General features: G+C 46.2%; 3 protein-coding genes across 5 annotated transcripts in view; 2 read left to right on the top strand and 1 right to left on the bottom strand.

The window, feature by feature from the left end:
- gga3b (golgi associated, gamma adaptin ear containing, ARF binding protein 3b) overlaps positions 1-9,469 on the top strand; it is a 31,003-nt gene extending 21,534 nt beyond the window's left edge. For both annotated transcript variants that reach the window (XM_055654035.1, XM_055654036.1), the window contains 7 exons: positions 428-655; positions 2,278-2,348; positions 2,615-2,961; positions 3,679-3,863; positions 4,768-4,937; positions 5,442-5,552; positions 7,547-9,469. In XM_055654035.1, coding sequence (XP_055510010.1) covers positions 428-655; positions 2,278-2,348; positions 2,615-2,961; positions 3,679-3,863; positions 4,768-4,937; positions 5,442-5,552; positions 7,547-7,657 — 1,223 coding nt within the window. In that variant the 3' untranslated portion in view covers positions 7,658-9,469. The remainder of the gene's footprint in view (positions 1-427; positions 656-2,277; positions 2,349-2,614; positions 2,962-3,678; positions 3,864-4,767; positions 4,938-5,441; positions 5,553-7,546) is intronic.
- LOC129708355 (jupiter microtubule associated homolog 2-like) overlaps positions 1-26,435 on the top strand; it is a 122,061-nt gene that overhangs the window by 10,941 nt on the left and 84,685 nt on the right. The gene's annotated exons all lie outside the window — the stretch shown is intronic.
- The window catches only part of nup85 (nucleoporin 85), a 45,290-nt gene continuing 30,787 nt past the window's right edge, over positions 11,933-26,435 (bottom strand). For both annotated transcript variants that reach the window (XM_055654038.1, XM_055654037.1), the window contains 10 exons: positions 26,045-26,176; positions 25,110-25,216; positions 23,743-23,826; positions 20,578-20,643; positions 20,293-20,444; positions 18,865-18,982; positions 18,010-18,110; positions 13,846-13,997; positions 12,732-12,830; positions 11,933-12,157 (listed from right to left, as the gene is read on the bottom strand). In XM_055654038.1, the coding sequence (XP_055510013.1) occupies positions 12,053-12,157; positions 12,732-12,830; positions 13,846-13,997; positions 18,010-18,110; positions 18,865-18,982; positions 20,293-20,444; positions 20,578-20,643; positions 23,743-23,826; positions 25,110-25,216; positions 26,045-26,176 (1,116 nt within the window). In that variant the 3' untranslated portion in view covers positions 11,933-12,052. The remainder of the gene's footprint in view (positions 12,158-12,731; positions 12,831-13,845; positions 13,998-18,009; positions 18,111-18,864; positions 18,983-20,292; positions 20,445-20,577; positions 20,644-23,742; positions 23,827-25,109; positions 25,217-26,044; positions 26,177-26,435) is intronic.

Below are 26,435 nucleotides of genomic sequence, written 5' to 3'. Positions count from 1 at the left end.
ACCCCTCAGCCTCCTGTGCTACAAGGAATAAAAGGTAGACCAAAATGCTGGAGAAACTCAGCGGGTGCAGCAGCATCTATGGAGCGAAGGAAATAGACAACGTTTTGGCCCAAAGTTTCTCCAGCACTTTTGTCTACCTTCGATTTTCCAGCATCTGCAGTTCCTTCTTAAACTCCAAGGAATAAAGTTTGAACCTGCCCAACCCCTCTCTATAACTCAGTAGGCAATGGGGATGTAGACTTTGGTTTAGAGGTTTTTCCTGTCCTGTGCAACAATCTATGGGCTGGAGAAAGACTTCAGTGGAAGAAAGGAGAATTAATGTTGGCTTTTAAATAATCATTCAAAAAATTGGCTACTCGGAGCAGCTGTAAGGTTGTTTGTGGTGTTGATGCGCTGTTTTACATGAGCTCCCCATTTTTCTTTGCAGTCCGTAGTGGAACCAGTGATACAGGAACACTGATCGACTTGGTGGAGTTAGATGTGCCCTCTGCAAAGACGGTTCCCATTCCAGTACCGATATTCCCCATCATTCCTCCTCCGCCAAACGTCACGGGTGATTCTGGCTCTCGCTTGCTCGGCCTGTCAAGTGTGAACAAGCAACCTCCCAGCGCGACCAGTGCCATTGACCTGCTGGATGTGGAGCTGCTTTCACTGGGTAAGTGCTCTGCATCTGAAGCCTGCAGACCCGAATGGCAGTGCAAATAACGCACGGCCCAATGCAGCACAGTACTGGAACGTCTGGGTGATTAGACTGAATATGGTGGAAGGGTTCTTGATGTCCATGCTGTCAGAATATTTGAATTTAGATATTTGGAATCAGTTTGGGGAGATGTGATGAGTCCACACCAAGCCTGTGGTTTAGCCCCGGAGGGAATGCGCCACTTTTCTATTTATGGGAAATGTAACATTCTGTTTAGCAGCTCTACAATCTAAGCCTGGGACAACACAACTTGGAACCTAGATACGTCCCTGTCCTGTATTGTGAGATTCCCGTTCGATGAGCAATACTGGGACTAGTTCTGAGGCTTGGGGGTTAGGTAATCTTTTCTCTCTCTAGCTTCAGAAACCTCTATTCTGGGTGAGAAAGACTCTGCGAAGTGGAAAGAGGTGGAGATGGGAAGATGTGGCTAGTGGTGGGATCATGTTGGACGTGGTGAAAATGTCAGGATTATGTGCTGTATGTGACAGCTGTTGGCGTGAAAGGTTGAGGTCGACTGGGAGGAGAGGGAGCAAGAGCGGAATTGCGGGATACCGAGGAGACCCGAGCGAGGGTCTCATCTAAGATGGAAGAGGGGAACCCCCGTTCTCTAAAGAATGAGGATATCTCAAATGTCCTGGTATGGAACACCTCATCTTGGGAGCAGATGCGGCGTAGACGGAGGAATTGGGAGTAGGCGATAGAGTCTTTGCAGGAGGCAGGTTGGGAAGATGAGCACTCTGGTATCTCTATAACGATAGTGTAGGAATCTGGGTAGCAGTCTGGTAATGTAGCCAGTACCCTACCAGTCAACCTGAACTGCATGTGAACCGATTTCCCAATCTGAGCTGAATGCATGATAACGTTGCCTGTTATTTTGATAATTTATTGTTCTTTTGTGACCAACTCTGGGTAGACTGGGACAGCCTAGCTCTCATTGGTGTTTACACCAGAAGCAAAAGATGCCATATGCGCCCCAGTGGAAGGGCCACATCATTACGAAAGTGTGACCCATGCTTGGTCTGTTCATTAGTGATGGAGCAGAATTAGGCCATTCGGCCCATCAAGTCTACTTTACGATTCAATCTTGGCTGATCTATCTCTTGCCTACTAACCCCATTCTGGACTGGATTGCATGTGCACAGTCTGGAATGCAGGTGCACTGTTGTTGTTGGGAACAGATCAGCATTTTGGGAGGTAGTGGGATAGGATGTCCAGGGCTTATTAGGGAACACGGTAAAGTTGCTGCCTTACAGCGCTTGTAGCGCCGGAGACCGGGGCTCGATCCCGACCACGGGTTGCTGTCTGTACGGAGTCTGTACGTTCTCCCCGCGACATGCGTGGATTTTCTCCGAGATCTTCAGTTTCCTCCAAAGACGTACAGGAATGTAGGTAAATTGGCTTGGTATAAATGTCAAAATTATCTCTAGTGTGTGTAGGATAGTGTTGATATGCGGGATCGCTGGCCGGCACGGACCCAGTGGGCCAAAGGGCCTGTTTCTACACTGTATCTCTAAACTAAACTAATCTAAACTAAACTGATTTAGTACAGGACCATCTTTAATCTTCTTCCTGTTCAGGTTTGAATGATCCTCCATCGTTTAATGGTATCGACAAGGACCCTGGGGAACCTCAGCTGAAAAGTTTTCTGGTAGATCCATTTCCTCTGACTTATTTGTACAATCTCGGCCTGGTCCTTCCATCACCCTTGTTGTCTCTCCCCCCCCCCCCACATCCCCCCCCCCCCCCCCCCCCCCCACCCCCCCCCCGGAGCGCACCCACCCACCCACCACCTCCTCTCCGCCTGTTTGAACCTGTTTAATTTCACGGGCGCTTCCCCAGGTGGTGCTGATATATCCTGCGTCATGTTGCCGGGTCTGGTTCTTTATTCTCTCTAACATGGCTTTCTTGTTCCAGATTGACAACACTGTTCTCAACCCCTTCACCGTGCCCCCAGCTCCGGCTGGGTCCAGCTCCTGCACCAATCCTCTTGTGCAGTCGGAAGCTCGTCTCCTTCAGCAGCCCCCTCCTCCGTCACTCCTGGTGATGCCCGGAGCTTCACATCTCCCACACGCCCCGGCTGTGCCTCTCTCAGTAAAAGCTGCCGCTCGATCCAGCCCGGCTGCCATGTTGCCAGCACCTCACTTGGTCTCCATGTTTGCGGGAGAACCTCTGCAATCGGGTTCCTCCTCCCCGGTAATGTTTAGCAGCAGCATCTTCAACATCAACACGTTTGATCAGAAGCACCGAGAAGAGCTCAGAGGGTGAGTTAACTTGTGGATCTTCTTCCTGTCTTTTATTACTTATGGTGGTCATTGAGTCGGAGAAAAATAAAGCAGGGAACAGGCCCCCGGCCCAACCTACCCGTGTGCACCAAGTTCCTCAATCACACTTGTTCCATTTGCTTTGTGCCTGGCCTATGTTTCTCCAAACGTTTCTTATTCTCATCCCCGTCCAAATGTATTTTAAATGCTGTCATTGTACCCACCTCTACCACTTCCTCTAGCAGCTTGTTCCTTCTATGCACCATCCTCTGTGTGGAAAAGTTGCACCCTAGGTACCTTTTAAATCTTTCCTATCAGACAATCAGGCACAACTAAACCCATGCCCTCTTGTTTCAGACTTCTATTCCCCATGAAAAGGAGTGTGACCATCCACCTTTAGCACTCACCTCATCATTTTGTTAAATTATAAGGTCTCCCTCAGCTTTTACACTACATGGAAACTAATCCCCGACTATCCAACCTCCTTATAACTGAAAAACCCTCCAGTCTGGTATTTGCCTGCAGTGGGGAAGACTTGAGTGTAAAGAATCCGACAAGGAGGGGGGAAGGGAGAGGGAGAGAGAGAGAGAGACATCCCTCACCACTCTCTGTCTAGAGAGGGATCACAGTCTGGGAAAATAACCTAAGCAAAGAGCAGAGATGTGGTAGGAGATATTTTCACAAAGGAAACCAGTCTGTTTTTGTTCTTCACCCTAGTGCTTCTCGTGTGATGGGTATCATGGCTGGGGCATCGGGAGGCAGTGGCCAATGCACACCTACTGCAGCACCGGGCAGCCCCCTGTTCCGCTCCCTCTCCCCTCTGCCGCTCAGTCCTCTCCGGACTGGATTGCCAGAAGTATCACTTGCCAACGTGTTAGTTCCACTGGAGACGATTAAACCAAGTGAGTATCTGTAAGCTCTGCTTTCAGAGCCATGCGTAATGGGGCGGTGATACCAGGTGTAAACAAACAGCAGAGCAGCGATCGCGGAAATGGAACTTGTCAGGACAGGGAGTTGACTGCTCAACAAATATGGTGTCCTCCATGTGTGTTCCGCAGATGCCCAGGCGAGGGCAGTGAGGGGCTCCTGCACTGCTGATGGACGGCAGTGGTTATTTAATATTACTGGGAGCTGCAGGAGGGTCAGTGATGAGGAGACATGTTAGTAATTGGTGACAGTTCAAAGAACAGTTTTTATACGGAATATGGACACAAAATGTTGGAGTAACTCAGCGGGACAGGCAGCATCTCTGGAGAGAAGGAATGGGTGACGTTTTTTCGGGTTGAGACCATTCTTCAGACTGGAGAAGGGTCTTGACCTGAAACGTCACCCATTCCTTCTCTCCAGAGATGCTGCCTGCCTGAGTTACTCCAACATTTTGTGACTGTCTTCGGTTTAAACCAGCATCTGCCGTTCCGTCCTACACATTTCTATATGGAGTGTGTTCAGTGATTAGGATATACTGTATGACCAGGCAATAATGCAGATTCAGTAAGAGTTTTCAAAAGTATAAAAAGATGTTGTGCTATAGGGATATGTTCATGTTGCAGGAGCAGAATTTGGCCATTTGGCCCATCAAGTCTGCACCTCTCCCCATGACACCTGACACCTGTACTAATCAAGAATCTATCAATATCCATCTTAAAAATAGCCATTGGCCTCCACAGCCTTCAGTGGCAATGAATTCCACATATGGCAATGGACAGGGGTCGTGGGATAGTGCTCACATGCAGTGGTAACGGACTGGGTGGGCGGAATAATCTCTCTCCTGTATCATCTAGTGACTGGTGTGTTGCATTGTCACAGGCGGTATTCTCCCAGTGACTGCATACGACAAGAGTGGCTTCAGGATCCTGCTGCACTTTGCGAAGGACTGTCCTCCCACACGGCCAGATGTGCTGGTTGTGGTCATTTCCATGATCAACACCTCACCCCTGCCCGTCACCAACATCGTGCTTCAGGCAGCAGTGCCCAAGGTGGGAACCCAGGGTACAATACCTGCTGACAGCAGGCCCGACAATGTACCCCTGCCTTGCTCAATCCCCTCGCGCTGCCCTTCCTCCTCCATAGACCTACCGCGCCCTTCCCACCGCTCCTTCTGCGGCCTGCTCCCTCTCCCCGTGCCCTCTGCACTCCCCTTAACCCTTCTCCCTCCTCCCTGCAGGTCCCCTTTCCACTCCTCCCTGCAAGCTCCCTTGCCTGTCCTCTGTGCACCCACCTTTGCCCCTCCCCTGCACCCCTCCCCTGCTTCTCCCCTTCCTGTATCACCCTTGCCCCACTCCACTGCAACCCCCTTGTCACTCCCCGTCGACCCCCCCTACCCTGTGCCTCCTGCACTGCCCCTCGTCCCTGCGATCTCCCCTCGCGCCCTTGCTCTCCCCTCTCCAAGCTCCCTGTGGAATCAGTAGATTGGTTGCAGCAACTTCTATTCAAGGATGCGTTGTTAACTCTGAGGTGTTTGTCTGTCTGTCTATCCCCAGACAATGAAAGTCAAGTTACAGCCTCCATCTGGGACCGAGTTGGCTCCGTTTAATCCTATCCTGCCTCCAGCTGCGATCACACAAGTTATGTTACTGGCAAATCCTTTGAAGGCAAGTCGTAGCTTCTGTTCCCTGTGTGCAGTGTGCCATTTGTACTGTGCATACCCTTTGTGTGCATGGAGAGGCAATTATGTATGTGTGTGTGTGTTTGAGTGCATCTTTAACTCTGGTTCTGCACATGTACATTTGTATGTACGTCTTAGTTATTATAGCACAGGAGGCTATTCAGTCCATTGAGTCCTTGGTCTTTCAGTCGTAGAATGCGATCCATCCCATTCCCCTATCGCCTCAAATGTTAATCCACTTTTGAAACCATTACCTGACATTACCTCTGTCAGTACTACTCACTCCCTGCAACGATTCTTTTGCACAATCCCTGTATCTCTGGTCCAAAACCTGCATTCAGTACCCAGCGACTCTTCTCCTTCCCCAATTCCTTGCAACAACAGATTTTCTGGGCAGTTATCTGACTCTGTTCTCATGTCATACGTGATGGGAGCAGAATTAGGCCATTCGGTCCATCAAGTCTACTCTGCCATTCAATCATGGCTGATCTATCCCTCCTAACCCCGTTCTCCTGCCTTCTCCCCATAACCCCTCACACCCTAGACTTGTACATCTCTGTTAATTCTTTCTTAAGTTGGATTCAAGGAGAACATCTTCAGTATTTTTAACAACCTTTCAGTTGAAACCTTTCCTCGTTGGAATTATTTGTGTAATACGCATCCTTCCTGCAATATAGTGACTGGGTCTGGATGCTCCAGTTGTGGCCAAACCACAGCGTCACTTCATTTGTTGCTTTTGCATTCAATGTCTGTATTTATGAAGCTCAAGATGTCATGGATTTTGCATCTACTCTCTCAGAATGTCCTGCCCCTGACTCTCAGTCTGAAGAAGGGTCTCGATCCAAAACGTCATCCATTCCTTTTCTCCAGATGTTGTCTGATCTGCTGAGTTACTCCAGCTTGAGATTGATGTGCATGACCCCCAAGCTCCTTGGTTCCTGCATATTGTCTTTTGCCGTCCCTTCTGCCAGAGTGCATCACCTCGAACGTCCCCGTACCAAGTTCCCTCTTCTGCCTGTATGCTCACTCTGCCCGCCTACCTAGACATGTTGCATTTGATAATGTCTGAAGAAGGGCTCTGACCAATGACATCACCTCTCTCCTCCAGGGATGCTGCCTGAAACGCTGAGCCACTCCAGCACTTTGTTATACACAAAACTCCAGCATCTGCAGTTCCTTGTGTCTTCATCCTCACTGTTTACCACTTCACCAAGTTTGTATGATCAGAATTTTAAAAATGTCACTCTCTGTTCCAAAGTTGACATGTTTATGCATAACTAAAAAGAAAATGCAGTGATCCTGCCCCCCCGCCCAAACCCCCCGCCCACCCAATCGTTCCAACTTCTTCCCTGCTCAGTATTGTTACCCTATCTCTTTCTCCTTTCCTATCTTCCGTAACTATTGGCTACCTCACCATTTATAAGCCATTTCTGTTATAGCCACTATGTTATAGTCCAATGCAGCTATTTGTGCATCTCACTGGCCTACTGTATTCATACAATCTCAGCCCACATTTCTATTCCTCAAACTGTTCCTCATCCCTCCAATTTAACATGATATAACCTTTTTGACTGAAAACAATCTTTTTGCTCTCCAACAATTTCACTCCTTTATATCTTATTCCTCATATCTGTCCATCTAACTATCCCCTACAAATTTACATGAAACCCTACCTAACCACATCGGCCAATCTTCCACAAGGACGTTCTCAAGATACAGATTGCATTTTGAATTGCGCCTCCTGTTTCAGAATTGAGCCCACCTTCCTGCACCAAGCCTTAAGCCCCGCTGTGATCGTCCTTATTCTCGCCGCTTGTGACACCAGGATTAATCCTGAGATATGACAGCCTTTGCGATCCTCTTCAAACTAACCCTGGCATCATACAGCCTGGAAACAGTCCCATCAGTCCAACACAGATGCCTCTGGCAGCTTGTTCCATACACATATCACCCTTGCTTTTTTTATGTATTTGTCTGCAGGAGAAGGTGCGGCTGAGGTACAAGCTGACATTTGCACTGGGACATCAGGCCTGCTCGGAGCTTGCTGAAGTGGACCAGTTCCCTCCAGCTGAGAATTGGGGAAACCTCTGACTGCCACAACTCACAGCCTTTGTCCCCAATGACAGTGATGAATTGGAACACATGGCCGTCCACTGAAGCACTGTGTCATTTGTTCTGTTTGAAGTTCCCGGATGCGATGAAGGAGCACGTTAAGGTGTGGAAATGGGTTGATGTCTTCCACAGGACTCGAGTCTTGTCACTGCTTGTGTTATTTTGTCACACGGTGAAGGCTATTCTGTGCCCATATCCAAAGCCATTCGACACTCATTCCATCCTCCAAACACTCCTGCCGAAAAGGATACAACCTGCTGCACCAATAATCCTTTTATTGGTCAGCTAAACTCCATATCAAATTTGATTCTTGGGTGTGCTTGCGTCTGCTGAATACACCTGGGTTGTTGACTCAAATTCTCTTGTGACCGAGATCCCTGCTCTTGTTGGCCATCGGGGAATTCAAATGTCTTGGCACCGGATGAAGTTGCGAGACCAGGTGGTAGCTCCCTCTGCAGTTAAACTCTTTTATCATTACCAGGGTGAGGTTCAAGAGGATGGATGACCAGCACGACAGGTCTGTAAAATGTTAGACATACTCAACAGATCAAGTACCTTCTGTGTTGTGATCTTTGGGTCATAAAGCAAAATATTGAAATAAAACCAAGGAAAGTCTCATGAAAGCTCAACTGTTTCTCCTCAGAGGCTGCCTGACTTGCTGAGTACTTCCAACATTTTGTGTTTTAAGAACTTTCAGGTTGATCGTATTACAGGTTTAATGTAGAGGTAGGAAGGATAGTACAAGAGGTTTGTAGTAGAGTGAAAAGATAAAATGTTAAATGACCAAAGAGATGGTGGTGGGACAGTGAGGGAGATAAGACAGTCTGGTGAAAGGGTACCTGATGAAATGGCGCTGGTGTACACACGGGGTTGGGTCAAGGAGGCTGCAAAGTGTCTTGGAAAAAGGTGAGCTGTTATTCCTCAGTAACATTGCCCCTTCCACATTTTAATTAAGCTCAGAAGGTAAAAGGATCAGTGGGATTGAAAAGGAAAATTAATATCGGCAATGCAGGGAAACCAGAAACAGAACTGCTGAGACACATTGGTTGTGGTCTCTGGGTTAGACATGCTGTCAGTGCCCCATGTCTAGTGCAGCCAATTATCAGGTCAGGGGACCTTAGACCTGCACTTCCTGGACAGATCTTGGGCTGAGACTGGAAAACATCTCTGATCTTTCTTCCTGGTGACCCAGTAACTTCATGCAAGTGTTGATGAGCTGTCTCAATGTTTTCTCCTTGTTGATCAGTCCAGTGCCGATTCTTAAATTACACTCCACCTTGAATGAGCATCAACAAGGTTTTATTTAGTTCTGCCCTTGCTGCATTGAGGGTTGGATCTGGGGCACGGGTGGTGCTGCAGGTCTGTTGTTCCAAGCTGCCCAGGCTCCATCTCCTATGGACAGGACACTGTCAACCACCAAACCCACCAGATGGATCCCTTCGCTTGCACTGCACAGCTCCTCGTAGATTGCACAAAGTATTCGGGCTTGCGTTCCATATACTTTTAACTGTTGCAAACTGTTTCAGCCTTCCTCCCCCTCCCCCGGACACCTCCTCTTTCCTAAATGCTATGCGATATGTGACGTGTCATGGTGCTCAGAGGTACAGACACACACCCCTCCTAGTGCTGTCACGTGTTGTTGCTGCTCTGTATAATGTATTTATTGTTCAAGATTTTATTCTTGAAACTGTCCTGCTGCATCCAATGCAGTTTATGTTCAAACTCAAATTTAAAGTGTTATTTTTAAATTCTACGCTGTTGTCATTTGCATGATAAATTTATCTTTATATCTTCCTGACTTCTGGAAACCTTCTCCCAGGCTTTGGCTTTTATTTATATAATCTTCTGAAGGGGTTCAATGTGTGGAATTGGAATTCAGATGGACATAGAATGGGCCGGCAAGGAATTGAAAAACCAAAGAAACGATGATGCAGCAGGTAGCTCCAGCAACCCGGGTTCAATTCTGACCCTCTGCTGCTGTCAGTGTGGAGGTTGCATGTTCTCCCTCCGACTACATGTGTTTCCACCAGGTAGTATAGTATAGTATATCTTTATTGTCATTTTCCTGAGTACTCGCATACCCAGAGGAAACAAAAAAACATTGCTCAACCAGTGTCCATTCAGTGTGCAGTAAAAAATAAATAGAAATAAAAATACATATATCATGAACAAATTAAACACTCTACACTCTACTAAACATCAACAGGCATTCTGATCGGCAGCGGCACGACAGTGGCTATGCTGCAGTGTGTCCAGGTTGGTGGTTGGCAGGGGTGCAAAGTCCGTTTATCAGTCTTATAGCCAGTCTTATAGAAGCTGAGGAGCATCCTGCTGGTTTTGCAGCTAATGCTCCTGTACCTCTTCCCAGATGTCAGGATGGAGAATATGTGATGCGATGGGTGGTAGGGGTCTTTGATGATGGAGATGGCTCTGCTGATACATCTCTTCCTGTATATGTCCAGCAGGAAAGGGAGTGGAGCACCAATAATCCTGCTGGCGGTCTTCACAATCCTGTCTAGTTGGTGCCGTTCGTACGCCTTGCAGCTCCCGAACCAGGAAGTGATGCTGTAGGTTAATGTGCTCTCGATTGTACCCCTATAAAAAGTTCGTAGGTGTGTAGTGGGGAGACCTGCTTTCTGTAGTCTTCGGAGAGGGTGTAGTCGCTGCTGGGCTCTCTTGACCAGTGCTGTGGTGTTGATCGTGGACGTCAGGTCATCTGACAGGTGGAGTCCTAGGAACTTCACACTGCTGACCCTTTCCACATCAGCTCCATCGATGTGCAGAGGTGTATGGTGTTGTTTTCCCGCCCTCCTGAAGTCAACCTCCATCTCCTTAGCTTTTCCCACGTTGAGAATGAGGTTGTGGGATTTGCACCATCCTGTGAGCAGCTCCACCTCCATCCTGTACTCCGACTCATCATTGTCACTGATGAGACCCACCACTGTTGTGTCATCAGCGAACTTGTTGATGAAGTTGTTGTTGAGTCTAGCAGTACAGTCGTGTGTAAGCAGACTAAACAGCTGGGGGCTTAGGACACAGCCTTGGGGCGAGCCAGTGCTCACGGCTATGGTTTTTGATGTCCTACTGCCCACCCTGACTGTCTGCTGCCGTTGCGATAGAAAGTTCAGGACCCAGTTACATGTGCCAGCATCAACCCCCAATAGCTCCAACTTCTCCACCAGCTGCTGCGGAATGATTGTGACTGCTGCATAACCAGTCGCTCAAAACACTTAATTACTATGGGTGTTAGAGCCACTGGTGGAAAGTCATTATGGCAGGCTGGGTTTGGTTTCTTCGGGACAGGGACGATGGTGGCACTCTTAAGACAGTTGGGCACTACTTACACAGCCAGTCCCCCTCCTCTGGCCTTACCAGCTAGCGAAGCTACTCTATCAGCTCTGTATAGCATAAGCCCCTCCAACTGGATCGCAGCGTCTGTGATGTTCTGATTCAGCCAGGTCTCCGTTAGGACGTAGACACAGCAGTTCTTCACGCTTCGTTGGGAAGCTCTCCATGCTCTGAGGTAGTCCATCTTGTTGTCGAGGGAGCGGACATTTGCCAACATGACTAGGCACTGCTGGTTTGTAAGGGTTCGCGTTTAGCCTAGCGTAGGCTCCTCCGCGCTTCCCCCGCTTCTGCCCCCTGCTACACCGTTTGCGATGTTTCCCCACCAGCGTTGTTCCAGGTGCGAGTGCAGCCGCGGCTCTCCATGGGCCTGAGCGACGCAGAAGTCTCAGCTCCACCAGGACGCTCCGTAAGGTAATGTTGCAACAAGAAGCCTTGTTGCCGATTTTTAAAAGAACCTGCCGCTCGTACTCACGCACATACACACACTCCTCCGACATACACTCTTCATACACACCACTCTCTCCAAAAACCCACGAAAACACCGAACTTTTACTGGGAGAGGCCGCTGCAAACTCTGGTCACGCCGCCATCTTGTCCCATTTAATTAAAAAGAAGTCGGAATAAAGAAGTCATTTCCAGGGGAGAGTCTCTGGTTACTGGTCTGGTGTTGCTCAGCCAGAAGCCAGAGCTCTGCAGACAGCAGAGGTGAAACATGAAATGGTTGAAGTGAACTATGACAAGAGCAACAGCATGAGGCTATTGGAAGATCTCTCTCCTTGTGCTTTCTACACAGAATACTGTTGTAGTCCATTCTAGGAGATGGTTGCATTCCAAAATCAGATTGACTGAGGCACAGGAAATGCAGAAATAGATAGCTGCCAATTAAGGAGCAGAAACAGTCACTACTTTTTATATAAAAAACATTTTAATTTGCATTTTTTCTCCAGTTTTTAAACAAGGAGGGGAAAAAAACCTTTTAATTACAAAACCAGTCTGTCTTCCCACTCTCCAGCTTTCAGGTCAGTTTCAAGATCCTTGTCGGGTTCCTTCTTGGACGATGGCTTTTGCCAGATTACGAGTGAAAGCCAATCGAAGGAGGTTCAGTTTTGTGATCTCCACGTCTTCCTCGGCCTAGAGCAAAACACACAGGGGTTATGATTAACCCTGGAAGGTCGACAGGCCAGGGCTCCAATCACTGTCCATTAGTGCAAAGATGGGGAGATGTTGGCTGAGGGGAGATGTTGGCTGAGAGAACTTGCCCATTGGCCAAGGTCAGATAAATCAGGCCAGGAATCACATGGCACATTCCCCACCAGGGAATTCTAGACATGGAACTAGTTCCTCTAGTAATGGAAAGCCCAGAGCAAGGAGGCAAACAAGACGGATGCAGGCCTTAGACAATATAACGCAGAATAGAAAGGCAGAACTCTCTCCATAAACTTGTACATTGTGGGAGCATCATCTGAGGTTTTAAAATTCCAGGTTATGGAATACAGAAAGAAGGTCCATAGTGTTTAAAATTACAGGAATATGGTCAATATTGATGTGGGAATATCACAGAGTTTGATCAAAGAGCCAGTAGGCTAATCCTGACAGAACATGTTTGACAGATTGGGTAGCCTCATTCTGTTTCCTCAGTCCTTTTGGACTTCGATAAGACAGGGAATATCAAACACCATAGTCCACATTTAAAAGCACCTCTTACCCCCACTGCTTGTGCCTCCTTCTCTCTCTGTGCCTCATCTGCCGTCACATCCTCCAGGCAGTGCATGAGCTCATAGGTTTGCTCCGTGGAAAAGATAACCTGCCCAGGAGAAAAAAAGCAACTGATAATGCTGCCTAAGCTGCTCAAATCACATGGTGCAAAACTCTTCCTTTTAAGCCAGGATTCTGCTTCTCTTAACATCTAGAAAACAGGATTGCAACAATCGATGACTTTGAAAAACCGTGGTGTGATGCATTTTACATCAACAGAATTCTTGTCATTCCACACCCATGGGAAGAATGTTAAGCTGGAAGTGGAACATAGCACCCTACAAAAGCACAACCAGGGCAAATACTGCAGGATTTAGACACAGTTTAAAGCTGTCATGTAAATATAATTATTTTTGTGTTAGGAGTTAAAGCTCTTGTGCATCAAAAAGACCCAGAGAAACTGAGAAGTCAGTATTGATTACCTAAAGGTCACTGTGTAGGACCAACATTGCATGGATTGCATTTTCACTCAGTCCCTCGTTCTAGACTTTCAACAACAGAGAGACAAGTGCAGCCTGGGCAATCCTCTACAACTCTGTTTAAACCAATCCCCAGAAGAGCCGGGCTTAGCTCAGGAGTTGTATGCATTAAAGATGGAGAAGAATCTAGCCATTGGTCTATCCTGAATACTGGATGATTAACTGAGTCACAAATGTTTCAATCAGGTTCTCTCTGGTGTGTCAGAGGCTCATAGAAGACCTGATAGTAGTTTATAAATACCGAGAGGCATAGATAGGGTAACCAGTCACTATTTCCCAGAGTGGAAATGTCAAATTGTTGCGTGCAGAACTTTCAGATTAGAGGGGGAATGTTTAAAGGGGATTTACGAGGCAAATTGTCGACCCCCCCCCCACCACAGAAGGAGGTAATGGGCTGCAACGTGCTGCCAGGGAAGATGGGTGAGAGCAAACACTAAAGCAACATTTAAGAAGTATTTTGACAGACACATGGATATGGATCATATGCAGGCTGATGGGATTTGTTTAATTTGGCATGATGGTCACCAGACATGGTGGGCTGAAAGTCTTGTTCTGTATTGTTCTTTGTTCTGTACTGTGACCAACCTCTTTCTGCTCCATGAGGGGAAGTGCATCCAGGAGCAGTGTCATCCAGAAGCTCCGTGGAGCAATGCGGGCCGTCATCAGCAGCAGCAGGAGCTTAGCCGCCTCCGCAAACCGCATCTCCCCGTACAACTTGTGAAATTCACAATACTTCCCTGTCCATAGGAAAACAAGAACAGGCCATTAGACCAATGAATATTGTACACATCCCACCAACCTCCTCAGCAAAATGACTTATTATTTGGACTTAAATGCTTCTCTCGCATCTAGCTTTGCAACTTTAAATGTAAGTTCACCGCTCAGCCTTTCGTGTTTGTGAGCCTTGCTTAGCCTTTAAAACACGTTCTGAAAAGTTGCAAGCTGCAAAGAGGGAGCAGCTTCTGCACAGTCTGCTCCCTTAGGCCTCATCCACCACTACCCTCATTTTTTAATTCTCCCGGTTTTAATACTCATCTATCTATGCCACTTCCCTGCACACCTCCTTCCTCCTCCCCTGCGTTAACCGTCTAAATGCCTGTCCGCAGGAAAACTAACTAACTAAGTCATCACCCAAACTCAGCAGTCATCTTCCAACTCAGGGAAACTGCTCAGAAAATTCAAGCCACTCAATAATTCCAAATTCTGATTCATTAGGTAGGGACCCAAGGAACATCCCAGTTGGACCCTGAGTTTGCCCGAGTCGACAGGAAAGAACTTAAAGGAAGGGCCCATGAAATGTTATTGGCAAGTAGGATCAAGAACAATTCCAAGGCATTTAAACATTAAAAACAAGAGCATAACTAGGGAAAGGGTCAGACCACTCAAGGACATAGGTGGGAATTTATGCCTGGTGCCAGAAGAAATGGGCGAGGTCTTAAATGAGCACTTTGCGTCAGAATTCACCAAGGAGAGGGATATGGAGGCTGGTGAGATCAGGCTGATATTCTAGGGTATATTGATATCAAAGAGGAGATGGTGATGGTGCTGGGTTTCTTTAAGAACATTGAGGATAAGTCTCAAGTTATTATTGAGGGAAAAGGGAAGAGATCTTGGTTTCCTCTGTAGCCACCGGCAGATCTGATAAGACTGGAAAATAGCCAGAATTGATCTTTAGTTTAAGGAGGGCAGTAGGGATAATGCAAGAAATTACAGCCAGTAAGCCCTTCCGTGAGTGGTAGGAAAATTATTTGAAAAGATTATTAGGCGCCAGTTTGGTAAAACATGGTTTTCAGTATAGACCAATGGCCATGTCTCACAACCGTGACAATGTTTTTGGATGATTGATGAGGATAGGCTGGTGGTTGTTGTCCACATACAGTTTACTAAAGTCATTTGTGGTAGATTGATCCAGAAGATTAAGTCATCGGTACGGAGTTGCCAATGTTTTGCTGTGACCACGTGGGCTTCCTCAGAGTGATCCAGTTTCCTCTGATACACAAGGTGTGGATTCTGTCCATTGCTCCTTCGTGTACCTCATTCCAAACTCCTCAGAATGAGGCAACATTCTATTAGACCTCATAATAATGGAACCTGTATGCTAACTTTGTGCTTCATGGGCTAGCACCTGACATCTCTCTAACCTTCAGTATTTTAAAGCCTCATTTAATTTAAACATATTTGCTTTTTCGCTCTTCATTCCAGAGCTGATAATCTCCCATTTTCCCCACTTGATATTTACTGCCCACTCACTTCACCTACCCAGACTTCTCTGCAGATTCCATATCTCCCAGTACAACTTGCTACTAGCCACTGACGGCCAATATCAAAAATCGCATAAAAATGTACTTAGGCTGTATTTTGCAGAATTATGCGGTTTTGGTTGCCACATTAGAGGAAATATGTGGAGACAATGGAGTGCAGAAGAAGTTTACCAGAATGCTGACTGGATTAAACAGTCTTAAGCCCCTGCCCCACTTGGCCAACCTATGCCGACCTTTTTTTACTCGTGGACATTTTTTAGCAGGGTGAAAAAATGCTGCGACCTACTTGAGGCCGCGAGTACGCGCAGACCACTCACGAGCATGAGGAAAAGTTAACGAAGACCACCCACAACCACGTGGCGACCATGCTGCGAGTACGAGTCAAGGGCAAACTCGGCCGAGGTCGGCAATTAGTTACAATTACAAGTGGGACAGGCCCTTTAGCTATAAGGAGGGGATGGATAAACTTGGAATGTTTTTTTCTAGAATCATGGACATCTAAGGGGAGATTAGATGGAAGTTTATAAAATTCTGGAAGGCATAGATAGGGTAGACAGTCACAACCGTTTCCCCCCAGGGTAGAAATGTCAAATACCAGAGGCACATTTTTAAGATGAGAGGAGATGCGTGGGCAAATGTGGTAGGTATCTGGAACCCGCTACCTGGGGCAGTGGCATATAATAGTGTGGCTCAAGAAGCTTTTAGGTAGCCACATGAATATGCAGTATGCAGGGCGGAGGTGGATCATGCACAGCCAGAAGGGATTAGTTTAATTTGGCTTCCTATTCAGAACAGACATTGTGGATGTAAGGGCCTGTTTTTGTACTGTAATCTACTATGTTCATCTATTGACTAAAACTAAAAAAAATTCACCAGTCCCCAAGTTTACCAATGCAAGGATTATGGAAGACCAAGATTATAGATGACGTAATTTAAGGAAATCCAATTTAAAGCAAATTGTCCCATAAATACTTTGATAATGTACATAAAATGGAGGACAATGACGTGGTAATGAGATAAAATAAAGTAGTACATCAGGAAGGGGAGCCTCCATTATTGATCATGTGATGGGATGGGATGTTATCTTAGTCTCGGGGGAAATTTATTTGTTCCTTATTCAAGAGAAAATAAATATCTGTTTACAGACAGTTCTCTGGAATTGTACCCTTACCCAGAGACTGCCGGTAATCTCCAGGACAATAATGCACGTCTGTTCTTTCAATTTCGCATCATTCTTAATTTACTCAAGATAGCCCGACTGTGCATCCTTCTCGTAGAATCTGTCTTCCTCACCTGTCTTTGATGTTTAGCAACCTCCTCTCTCGTCTACTCTTCGAATATCTCTTTGATGAGATTTACAAACCTTACATGTCTGCCTTCGCTGATCCTTTACTCTATTTTCCCAGTCCAGCTTAATCAGCTCTGACTTGCTACCACTGTAATTGCTTTTATTTAAGTTTCGTTTGCTAGATTCAGACCCAGGTTTCTCGCCTTCGATTTGAATTTGAAATTCTATGATCAATCATTTCTTGGGGTCTCATTGTTATGTATAGAACAGGGACCAATGGTTGAGCGTTAAGATTATGGAAGGAAGGAAAGATGATGGTTGATGAGGACAATTTCAGTTTCAAAACCCTGAAATAAATAACCATTGAAATCGTGGACTACGGTGGCAGGAGACTAGTGTGGGGCCTTGACTGTGGAGTGGGCCAAGGAGGACTCTGCAGCAGCCTGGGGCTCAGCCTGGCGAGCCGCGGTTATATCCTAACTGCAGGCTTGGCTTGCTCACCACGGAACCGGGAAACCGCCCAGGGAGGGAAGGCTGCTGAGTCTGGCCCCTGAAGACCAGGAAACGGAGGACAGACACAGAATAAGAAGAACCAGGGGCCTTACCTTCCACACCCTCAAGGTCGGCTGCAGGAGGTGCCCACTGGGAAACAAGGGCTGAAGAGGGCCAGGCCAGGCCAGGAGAGGGACAATAGAGGTGACGGCTGCAATGGGCCTTTGTGGCCAGCTGCATCCAGGACGGTAACATGGTGCCTAAATGCCACCTCTTGCATATGGAACTTAGTGGGATGTCCTGTATTCTGTACTAACTGGAGGTTGTGCTTATGTACAAGGATAATAGTCTTGTGGATCTCTATGCAAAGAGTATTTCACTGTACCTTGGTACATGTGATAATAAAGAAACCATTGAGCCATAACATTTAATTTCAGCAGTAAAGAAAAAATGGTCATATTTGCAATCGAGGAATGTGATCAGTAGCACCAGAGCAGGTTCTGTGCTAATGAAATCAGAACACAGCATTCCTATTCTATCAAATACTCACTGCCTTGTTCAATGCTGAAATTAAACCCTCTGTCCCACATCATAAACAAAGCAATGTTAATCCAGAATATCATAGATTGATATCCTAAGGCAACTTTGATATCTCAAAGATGATAGAAAACGTGTGCAAATGGTTGTATGTACACTGTATCTGCTTACCCAGGAAGGTGAGCCGGTCACTCAACAGCATTGATGAGCCCAGATTGCTGATCAAGTCAAAGTCAGAAAAGCTTCCTTTGATCGCATAATTCTGCAGTAACCTAAAAACAAACGAGCGCTTTTATGAACACAGTATAGCAAAGTAATTGCTGCAATTGACAATCTAACCTGTCAGCTGTTTGCAAGCACATGGGATATACGGATTTGTGAGCACCAGCCCATGCAGAATCTGCAGGGGAGACGGCAAACACAACAGAAAGCGTAGAATATTGTAACATGCTATACCCATTGCCTCACACTGACCTCAATGGACTCTTCCCCAAAAGCATTTGATACTTCCCTCAGTGTCAAAACCTCTCACCACAAGGCGATTATGGCAAAATAAACCAGGGTGAAAAATAGTGAGTGTACTGTTACAGCAGTGAGGATCTGGCCCCTTGGTAACAGAACGGTGTACACATCTATGCGCTGGTTCTTCCCTCCCACGACCAAGCTAGTGATGGGCCACACCAGGATCCCAAGCTGTAGGGAGGAATTGGAACAAGCTTCAGAGCCCCGAGGAGAGAGCCATTAGCTGCACCGTCACTTTCAGTGCTTCATGGGCAGAGGACGTGGACTAAAAGTCCTTTGATGGCTCATGATCACACAGTCCAACAATTCAGCTGACTAACCATGGGTCTGCAGCAGCCTGGGGCGGCAACTCGTTTTGTCGTGCCTTTCAGTCTAAACATCTGCCAGCAGATGTTTGCCAGGTGAGCCAGTCAGTGGGTATCTCCAGCAGGGTTGGGCACCAAATGGAGGAGAACGAGGGTGATGCCTCTGATCATTCCCAACTCGCCACCAACATTCACACACCTGTCAGAGATGAGAGTTGCAAAGAAGGAGTCCTTGGCACGAACGCTCCAGGACAGTGCCGATCCCAGCCGATTGCTGCTCAGCGCTTTCATGGCCATGATTTTGCAGATGCTTCTCACTGCAGGAAGATTCACACAATCGCCACATGAGACACAGAGCACTCAGATCAAAGGCCACATCCTGAGCAAGGGGCTAGTTTGCAGCGCAAGGCTTGGGCTTGAACAGAACAACACAATCAAAAGTGACAGTAAAGGCTGAAGCTAAATTTAGATGATATGTGATGGTAAAGATCCCTGGGTATGGGGGGGGGGGGTAAGGGTCGTGTCATTGGATGATATGCAGAAGCAGTAAGGGGAAAGATGGGTAATGGGTTTTTGTGTGGGAGTGTGGCATCAATGAAAGGAAAATCAAGGTTGAGATACCTTGCAAATTGTGCTTGCTAACCTTTGTTGGACAAAGGTACACAAACATGCTGGAGAAACTCAGCGGGTGCAGCAGCATCTATGCAGCGAAGGAAATAGGCGACGTTTCGGGCCAAAACCCTTCTTCAGACTGAACAACTTTGTTGGACAAAGCCTGCTACTAATGCCGAGCAAGGACAAGGAGGCAGGATGAAAGGTGGTGCAAACATGGACTGTTTGTTGAGAGAGGTGGAGTGCGGAGAGGGAACTCTTTGGGGCACAGCCTGGAAGTGGAAATAGCATCTTAAAAAGGGAATCCTTCCTGCAGTTCCCACAGTGTAGCCTGGTTAAGGCTACGTGAACTCAAGCTCTTAGAATTCTAAAATCAAACAGTGTTCTGACTGCATATGTAAGCATCTTACCCCCTCAGAAAATCCCAAGGACCCTGTTTCCATGAGTAATTTGGGCACACTAGTGGCACAGCGGTAGAGTTGCTGCCTGAGAGCGTCAAAGACCCAGGTTCGATCCCGACTACGGGTGCTGTCCATATGGAGTTTGTACATTCTCCCTGTGAAAGCTTGAGTTTTCTCTGGGTTCCCCGGTTTCCTCCCAAATTCCAAAGACGTGCAGGTTTGTAGTTTAATTGGCTTCTATATATTGTCCCTCATGTGTAGGATAGAACTGGGGTACGGGTGAATGTGGTTTGGCGTGGACTAGGTGGGCCAAAGGGCCTTTTTCCATGATGTATCTCTATCTCCAAAATCCATGTAGACAAATCCACTTGCCTCATTGATCACTTTCATAGCCTTCTCCAAAAATTCACGACCGTAACATATGAACTCTGCAGACAACGCCACACTGACTATCCCTAATTATCTGATTCTCTTCTAAATGGGAGTAAATCATATCTCGAAGAATACTCTCCAATAGCCTCCTTACCACAGACGTGAGGATCACTGGCCTATAATTCCCTGGATTTTCTCTACTTCCCTTCTCTCCTCCCACGGTTCAGCAAAATAGACATCACCTTGCTCAGTCATCTGCCGCTGCTCACATATTCTCAGCACCTTCAGTGCCTTCCGTTCCGTGCTGAGAGGAACACGCTCGATGAAAAGCTCCAGGTACACGCGGCCCATGTCCGGACAATAGTCGTAGTAGTCCACGGCCAGCTGCCACAGACTGAAATCATTCAACCAAAAGGTGGGAATCACTCAACAGAAAGGACAGACCATTCATAACAAACAGCACGGCAACATCTCCCATCCGTGCGATTGCAAGAGTGTTGTTATAGAAACTAATCCAGGTGACCCACCTGTGGTGACTGGACAGTCCCGAAGCATACTCCAGAATGAGGAATTCACGAAGATTTGACCCAAAACTGTAATGAAAAAGCATAAGAATATCACATCAAAACCGTCATCCATCACAAAATCTCACTATATCGTTGTTTGTGGATCGGAACGTATCCTGAGACCGATTATCATGCTGCCTGTCCTCTTCTTGAATGTTTAATCCCTTCTCAAATTGGTTCCCTTTACGATAAACAGGCATTTCAAAGTGCTATGTCTACATATCACCAACATCCAATACACAAATCTACAGAAATTGAAAAACTGATCATTGACTCATGGATTCTCCGCGTTGAATCAGAGCGAAGGCTGCTCGGATATATCCCACCTCCCCTGGTTTGGGGAGAAAGTCGCATGATACAGAACATCCAATTTCAATGGGAGAACAGGATCAGACGCAAGAGGAGGGGTTTGCCTCACTCTCCAACACAGCACAACTGACCAGACATTTACACAGTAAATGACAGAGCCCTGGAGAATGTAGAACAGAAAGATCTGAGAGGACGTGCATGGATCCTATTGTGAATCAGGAAGAAAAAAAGGCGAAGGCAGCATTTGGCACACCAGCCATCATTGGGAGTGGTACAGAGTGCAAACATTGGCACATCGTGCTGGAGCTGTACAAGTTGTTGGTGAGACCACGCTTACAGTGTAGGAAGGATGTGATTAAGTTGTCAAGTGCAGTAAATATTTACCAGGATGATAACAGAGCTTGCAGGCTTGAGTTATAGGAGTGGTTGGACAGCACAGGTTTTTTATCTTTGGCGCATAGGAAGTCGAGGGGTGAACTTATTGATGTGTACAAAATCATGAGGGGAATGGATAGAGTTAACACTGTCTTTTCCCCAGGTTAGGGTAATTCTAAAACTAGAGAGCATAGGCTTAAGGGAGATTAAAGAGGAATTTTAAGGGCAACAATAGACAATAGGTGCAGGAGTAGGCCATTCGGCCCTTCGAGCCAGCACCGCCATTCACTGTGATCATGGCTTATCATCCACAATCAGTACCCTTCTCCCCATATCCCTTGACTTCGCTATCTTTAAGAGTATCTAACTCTCTCTTGAAAGCATCCAGAGAATTGGCCTCCACTGCCTTCTGAGGCAGAGAATTCCACAGATTCACAACTCTCTGGGTGAAAAGGTTTTTCCTCATCTCCGTTCTAAATGGCCTACCCCTTATTCTTAAACTGTGGCCCCAGGTTCTGGACTCGCCCAACATTGGGAACATGTTTACTGCCTCTAGCATGTCCAATCCCTTAATAATCTTGAATGTTTCAATACGATCACCTCTCATCCTTCTAAATTCCAGTGTATACCAGCCCAGTCGCTCCATTCTTTCAACATATGAAAATTATGACATATTGCAACCTTTTCACTCAGAGAGTATTCCGTATCTGGAATGTGTAGTCAGAGGAAGCTGTAGAACATTCTGAAAATCATTTGGCCAGAAACATGTAGAAACAAAAAACTGCAGATGAAGGTTTACAAAAAAGGACATAAAATGCTGCTGGAGTCAGGCAGCAACTCTAGAGAACATGGCTAGGTAACGTTTTGTTCAGGACCCTTCTTCAGACTGGTCCCATCAGACTTCAGTCAGATCTATGGATAGATAGAATTTGGAAGGCTATGGGCCACCAGATAGGACTAGGCCAGTGTGCCAACTTGGGTGGACAAGGTGCGCCGTAGGGCCTATTTCCGTGCTCTACTGCTTTAAGACAAAGCCATTCATTACAGAATGACAGGACTGGGAACCAATTCTCCCCTCCACCATGGAGCAGTGGGGGTCCAGCACACAACCTCTCCTGCATTATAGAGCAATGTGGCATGTCCGGGCCATCAGTAAGCACAGGTCAAAATGACAAGGAGCATTAAAATCATAGTGAACTTGCCTTCAAAAGGTTTAAAGAGAGGCTGAGAGGTTGATTCCCCCGCTGTGACACTGTCCACAGTCCACAACCAATGCTGTAGATTAGTGTGAAGTTAAGGAACATGGATATTTGATGGGTATAGGGAGGGTGGTGTGAGTAGAGAGGGTTGATAAGTAACAGGATCAATCATCCTACAGGATCCATCACAGATTGGTTTAGAAAACATAGAAAATAAGAGCAGGATTAGGCCATTTGGCCCTTCGAGCCAGATCTAAATCTAACTCTCTCTTGAGAACATCCAGTGAATTGGCCTGCACTGCCCAGAGAATTCCAGATTCACAACTCTCTGGGTAAAAATGCTTTTCCTCATCTCAGTCCTAAATGGCCTACCCCTTATTCTTAAACTGTGACCCATGGTTCTGGAATCCCCCAATATCAGGAACATTTTTCCTGCATCTAGCCTGTCCAATCCTTTCAGAATGTTATATGTTTCTATAAGATCCCTCTCATCCTTCTAAAGGCCAGTGAATATGACCCATTCTTTGATCATATGTCAGTCCCACCATCCTGGGAATTAACCTGGTGAACCTCCGCTGCACTCCCTCAATAGCAATAATGTCCTTCGTCAAATTAGGCGACCAAAACTGCACACAATACTCCAGGTGGGGCAACAAATCTGCCTAAGACCTCAAGGAATTGAAGAGAGTTGCGGATGTAGCCAAGTCCACCGCACAGACCAACCTCCCCATCATCAATTCCATCTACACTTTACGCTGCCTTATTACAATGTACTTGCTGGTGCTTCATCTGTTGGTATTTGGCAAAGCAACACTGTCAACGGAACCGTAGATGCCACCGCCCTCAAACAACATGTTTACTGCAATGAGAAAATAATTCAACAATTCCCCCCTCCACATCCACCCAAAGAGTGGTGGGAGAGGGGGGGTAACAGAAGAGTTTGGAACAGACTGCCGGAAAGGATAGTGGAAACCCAAATCCAGTATATCCAGGAACAAGTGCTATAACAAGATTACAAACCAAGGTGTGGAAGTAGGAATAACTTAAATAGGCATTCTCACAATACCTGAATGTGATTTTTAAACCATATCCATTATGATTCTTATAAGCAACAATCTGTACGCAGCTCAGGTTAGAGAGCAAGACCATTACAAGCACCACGTTGCACAAATAAGTCCTAAACTCAGAATGAGGAACTGAAGTGACAACTCTACTCTCATTATCCCTCCACCCTTACACTTACTGAAGATTATGCGACTGCAGGAGGTTACAATGATCCAAAAGGTCTGTCAAATGGGCTACAAACCACCAGTTGTTCAGGACGAGGCTAAAATGAGAACAAACAAAATGGTCAGCATGGGAAACACTGGAATAAAGTGAATACAGGCAAGATGCAGAAACAACGAATTGCATATGCACAAAGTGCTGGAGTAACTCAGCAGGTCAGGCAACATCTCCGGAGAACACAGATAGGTGTTTTGCCCAGAGAGAGGGGGAAATCACGGACAAGAGGACATAGGTTCAAAGTGAAGGGGAAAAGATTTAATTGGAATCCGAGGGGTAACCTTTTCACACAAAGTGTGGTGGGTATATGGAACAAGCTGCCTGAGGAGGTAGTTGAGGCTGGGACTATCCCATCGTTTAAAAAACAATTAGACAGGTAAATGGATAGGACAGGTTTGGAGGGATATGGACCAAACGTGGGCAAGTGGGACAAGTGTAGCTGGGGCATTGTTGACAGTGTGGGCGAGTTGGGCCGGAGGGCCTGTTTCCACACTGTATCATTCTATGACTCTAGAGGGGAGAAATCTGGGAAAAAGGTAGGGTTAGATCAAAATACTAGCAAGTTATAAGTGGACGAGTTGATGCAGGTGATGGGGCTGATAGGCAGAAGGGTGGAGATAGTGACAATGGAGACAACGGGTGCCAGATAAAGAAAAACACAGAAGTGAAATGTAAATGCAAACCACATTCTCCAATTTTAAGGACCCTAATGCCCGGTTCCTTCCTCTTCCCCTCCCCCCTACCCACATTTCTCCCACCACTCCCGTCACCCTGGTCCTATCCCCTCCTCTGTGTACTCATCTCCCACTCCTCCCATTCCACCTTGGTTCCCAATTCCCTTATCCCCCCCGATCCCCATCCACCTACATCCCACCCCAGCTTTACACTTCACTCTTATTCTTTTCATATCTGACACCCTTTTATATCATTTTCACCTCAAACCTTTGTCGCATCCATCACCCATCATTTCCCCACCTTGCCTGCATCCACCTACTTGCCAGTTTTAGCCCCATTTCTACATCCCTTTCCAACTTTCTTCCCCCTTACGCCAGTAGAAGGATCCCAACCCAAAACATTGTCCGACCATTCTCTCCTGCTTTCTGATCTACTGAGTTCTTCCAGCACATTGTGTTTTGCTCTGCATATCTAATAACTTTCGCTGTTCTTGTGCCTTCAGAAAGAGAAGTAGAAATAATTTGTGGGCAAGTGTTTTTTATATTTTGGTTGAATTCAAAGTAAATCCCCCCAAATGCTTTTTCAAAAACCATAATACAAGTGGTGCAATGTGCCAGCGTTTCCATATGTTCTAGGAGGGCGAGTGCTCACCAGCAACTCTTCAACACCTGGTGGATGTTGAACTCAAACACTGCCAACAGGATATGGTCCAGAGGATCTGGTCGGCTCCCATAAGGAATGAAGTGATCCAGGCAGACCTGTACGAGTCAAAAGGGAGAAGAATCACCAGTCATGTCATTCCCTACCATACAACAAAAGATCCCATGACACACGATCGTCATACTCCTTTCCTTCTGTCAATTAGTCTGGCTAAGATTCCTCAAAATTAGTTTCCTTGCTTTTTTTCCATTTCCCACACAGACATCGTATTCCTGAATTTTCACCTTTTAAAAATACACACCACCATTTTCTGTTTTTCATTCATTTCAGATTTAGAACATCACCCTCAGTCTTCACTACCACTGAAACCAATTGTGTTTTCCACTCATGATCGCACCCCCACCTAACTTTTACTCTGTGTGCACTCTTTGGTACACAATACCTACAGTGGAGCTAAATTGACAAATCAAATGCTGTTTGTAAAGTCCAATACTGTAAGCTTCATGTCACCAGCATCTCTACAAGCCTCATCCTAGACTGGTGACAAAAAAACATTGGTTTAGGTTTATTATTGTCACATGTACCGAAGTACAGTGAAAAGCTTTGTTTTGCATGCTATTAAAACAGATCAGACATACCATACATAGATACAATCAATTCAAATCCATGTACAATAGAGGAAAGGGGAAGATATAGTTCTCAGCTTTGTAGCACATCTCTGACAGATGTCAAGATAACTTATTTGAATGAACCTAACCACCAAATTCAGCCAACATCCCCTGTAGAAGTGATACTGTAAATGTAATTTCAACATAGCATGCAGCCTCCCGATTACAGAACAATTACCCAATGCGGTTTTCATTTGGATAACTGCTCTATCATGGCAAACATTTACCTCTCACACAAGGTACAACAGGGATTCTTACCTCAGCAAATTGATAAAGTTCAGTGGGTTTTACGGACGGGTGAGTGAAGAGCAGCTTGCTAACCAGGAAGTGGTACCAGGTGGACATGAGATCCCTCTTCTCAAGCAAGGCATCCTCATTGCCCACGAGAATCTAAATAGGTAACAGAAAATATCAAGTTTGTTAGGGAAATATTCAGGTAGGTTTTTAATCCACTGATCAGAGTGAAGTGGAGATGAGAACCTCCATCAGATCACTCTTTGCTGACCACTCCCCAAGTTCAAGACATGAACATAACAGGGACTCAGTTTGGTCCCAAATGCCTTTCCCAGCCCAATAATTTTGAACAATATCGGACTACATGACATTGTTACGTAGTGACAGGAACCAAGCAAAAAAAAAAAAAAAACTC

Source organism: Leucoraja erinacea, chromosome 23 (genome assembly GCF_028641065.1).
Source record: "Leucoraja erinacea ecotype New England chromosome 23, Leri_hhj_1, whole genome shotgun sequence".
In the NCBI taxonomy this organism is placed as follows: Eukaryota; Metazoa; Chordata; class Chondrichthyes; order Rajiformes; family Rajidae; genus Leucoraja; species Leucoraja erinaceus.
This window is presented reverse-complemented; position numbering and strand designations above follow the sequence as displayed.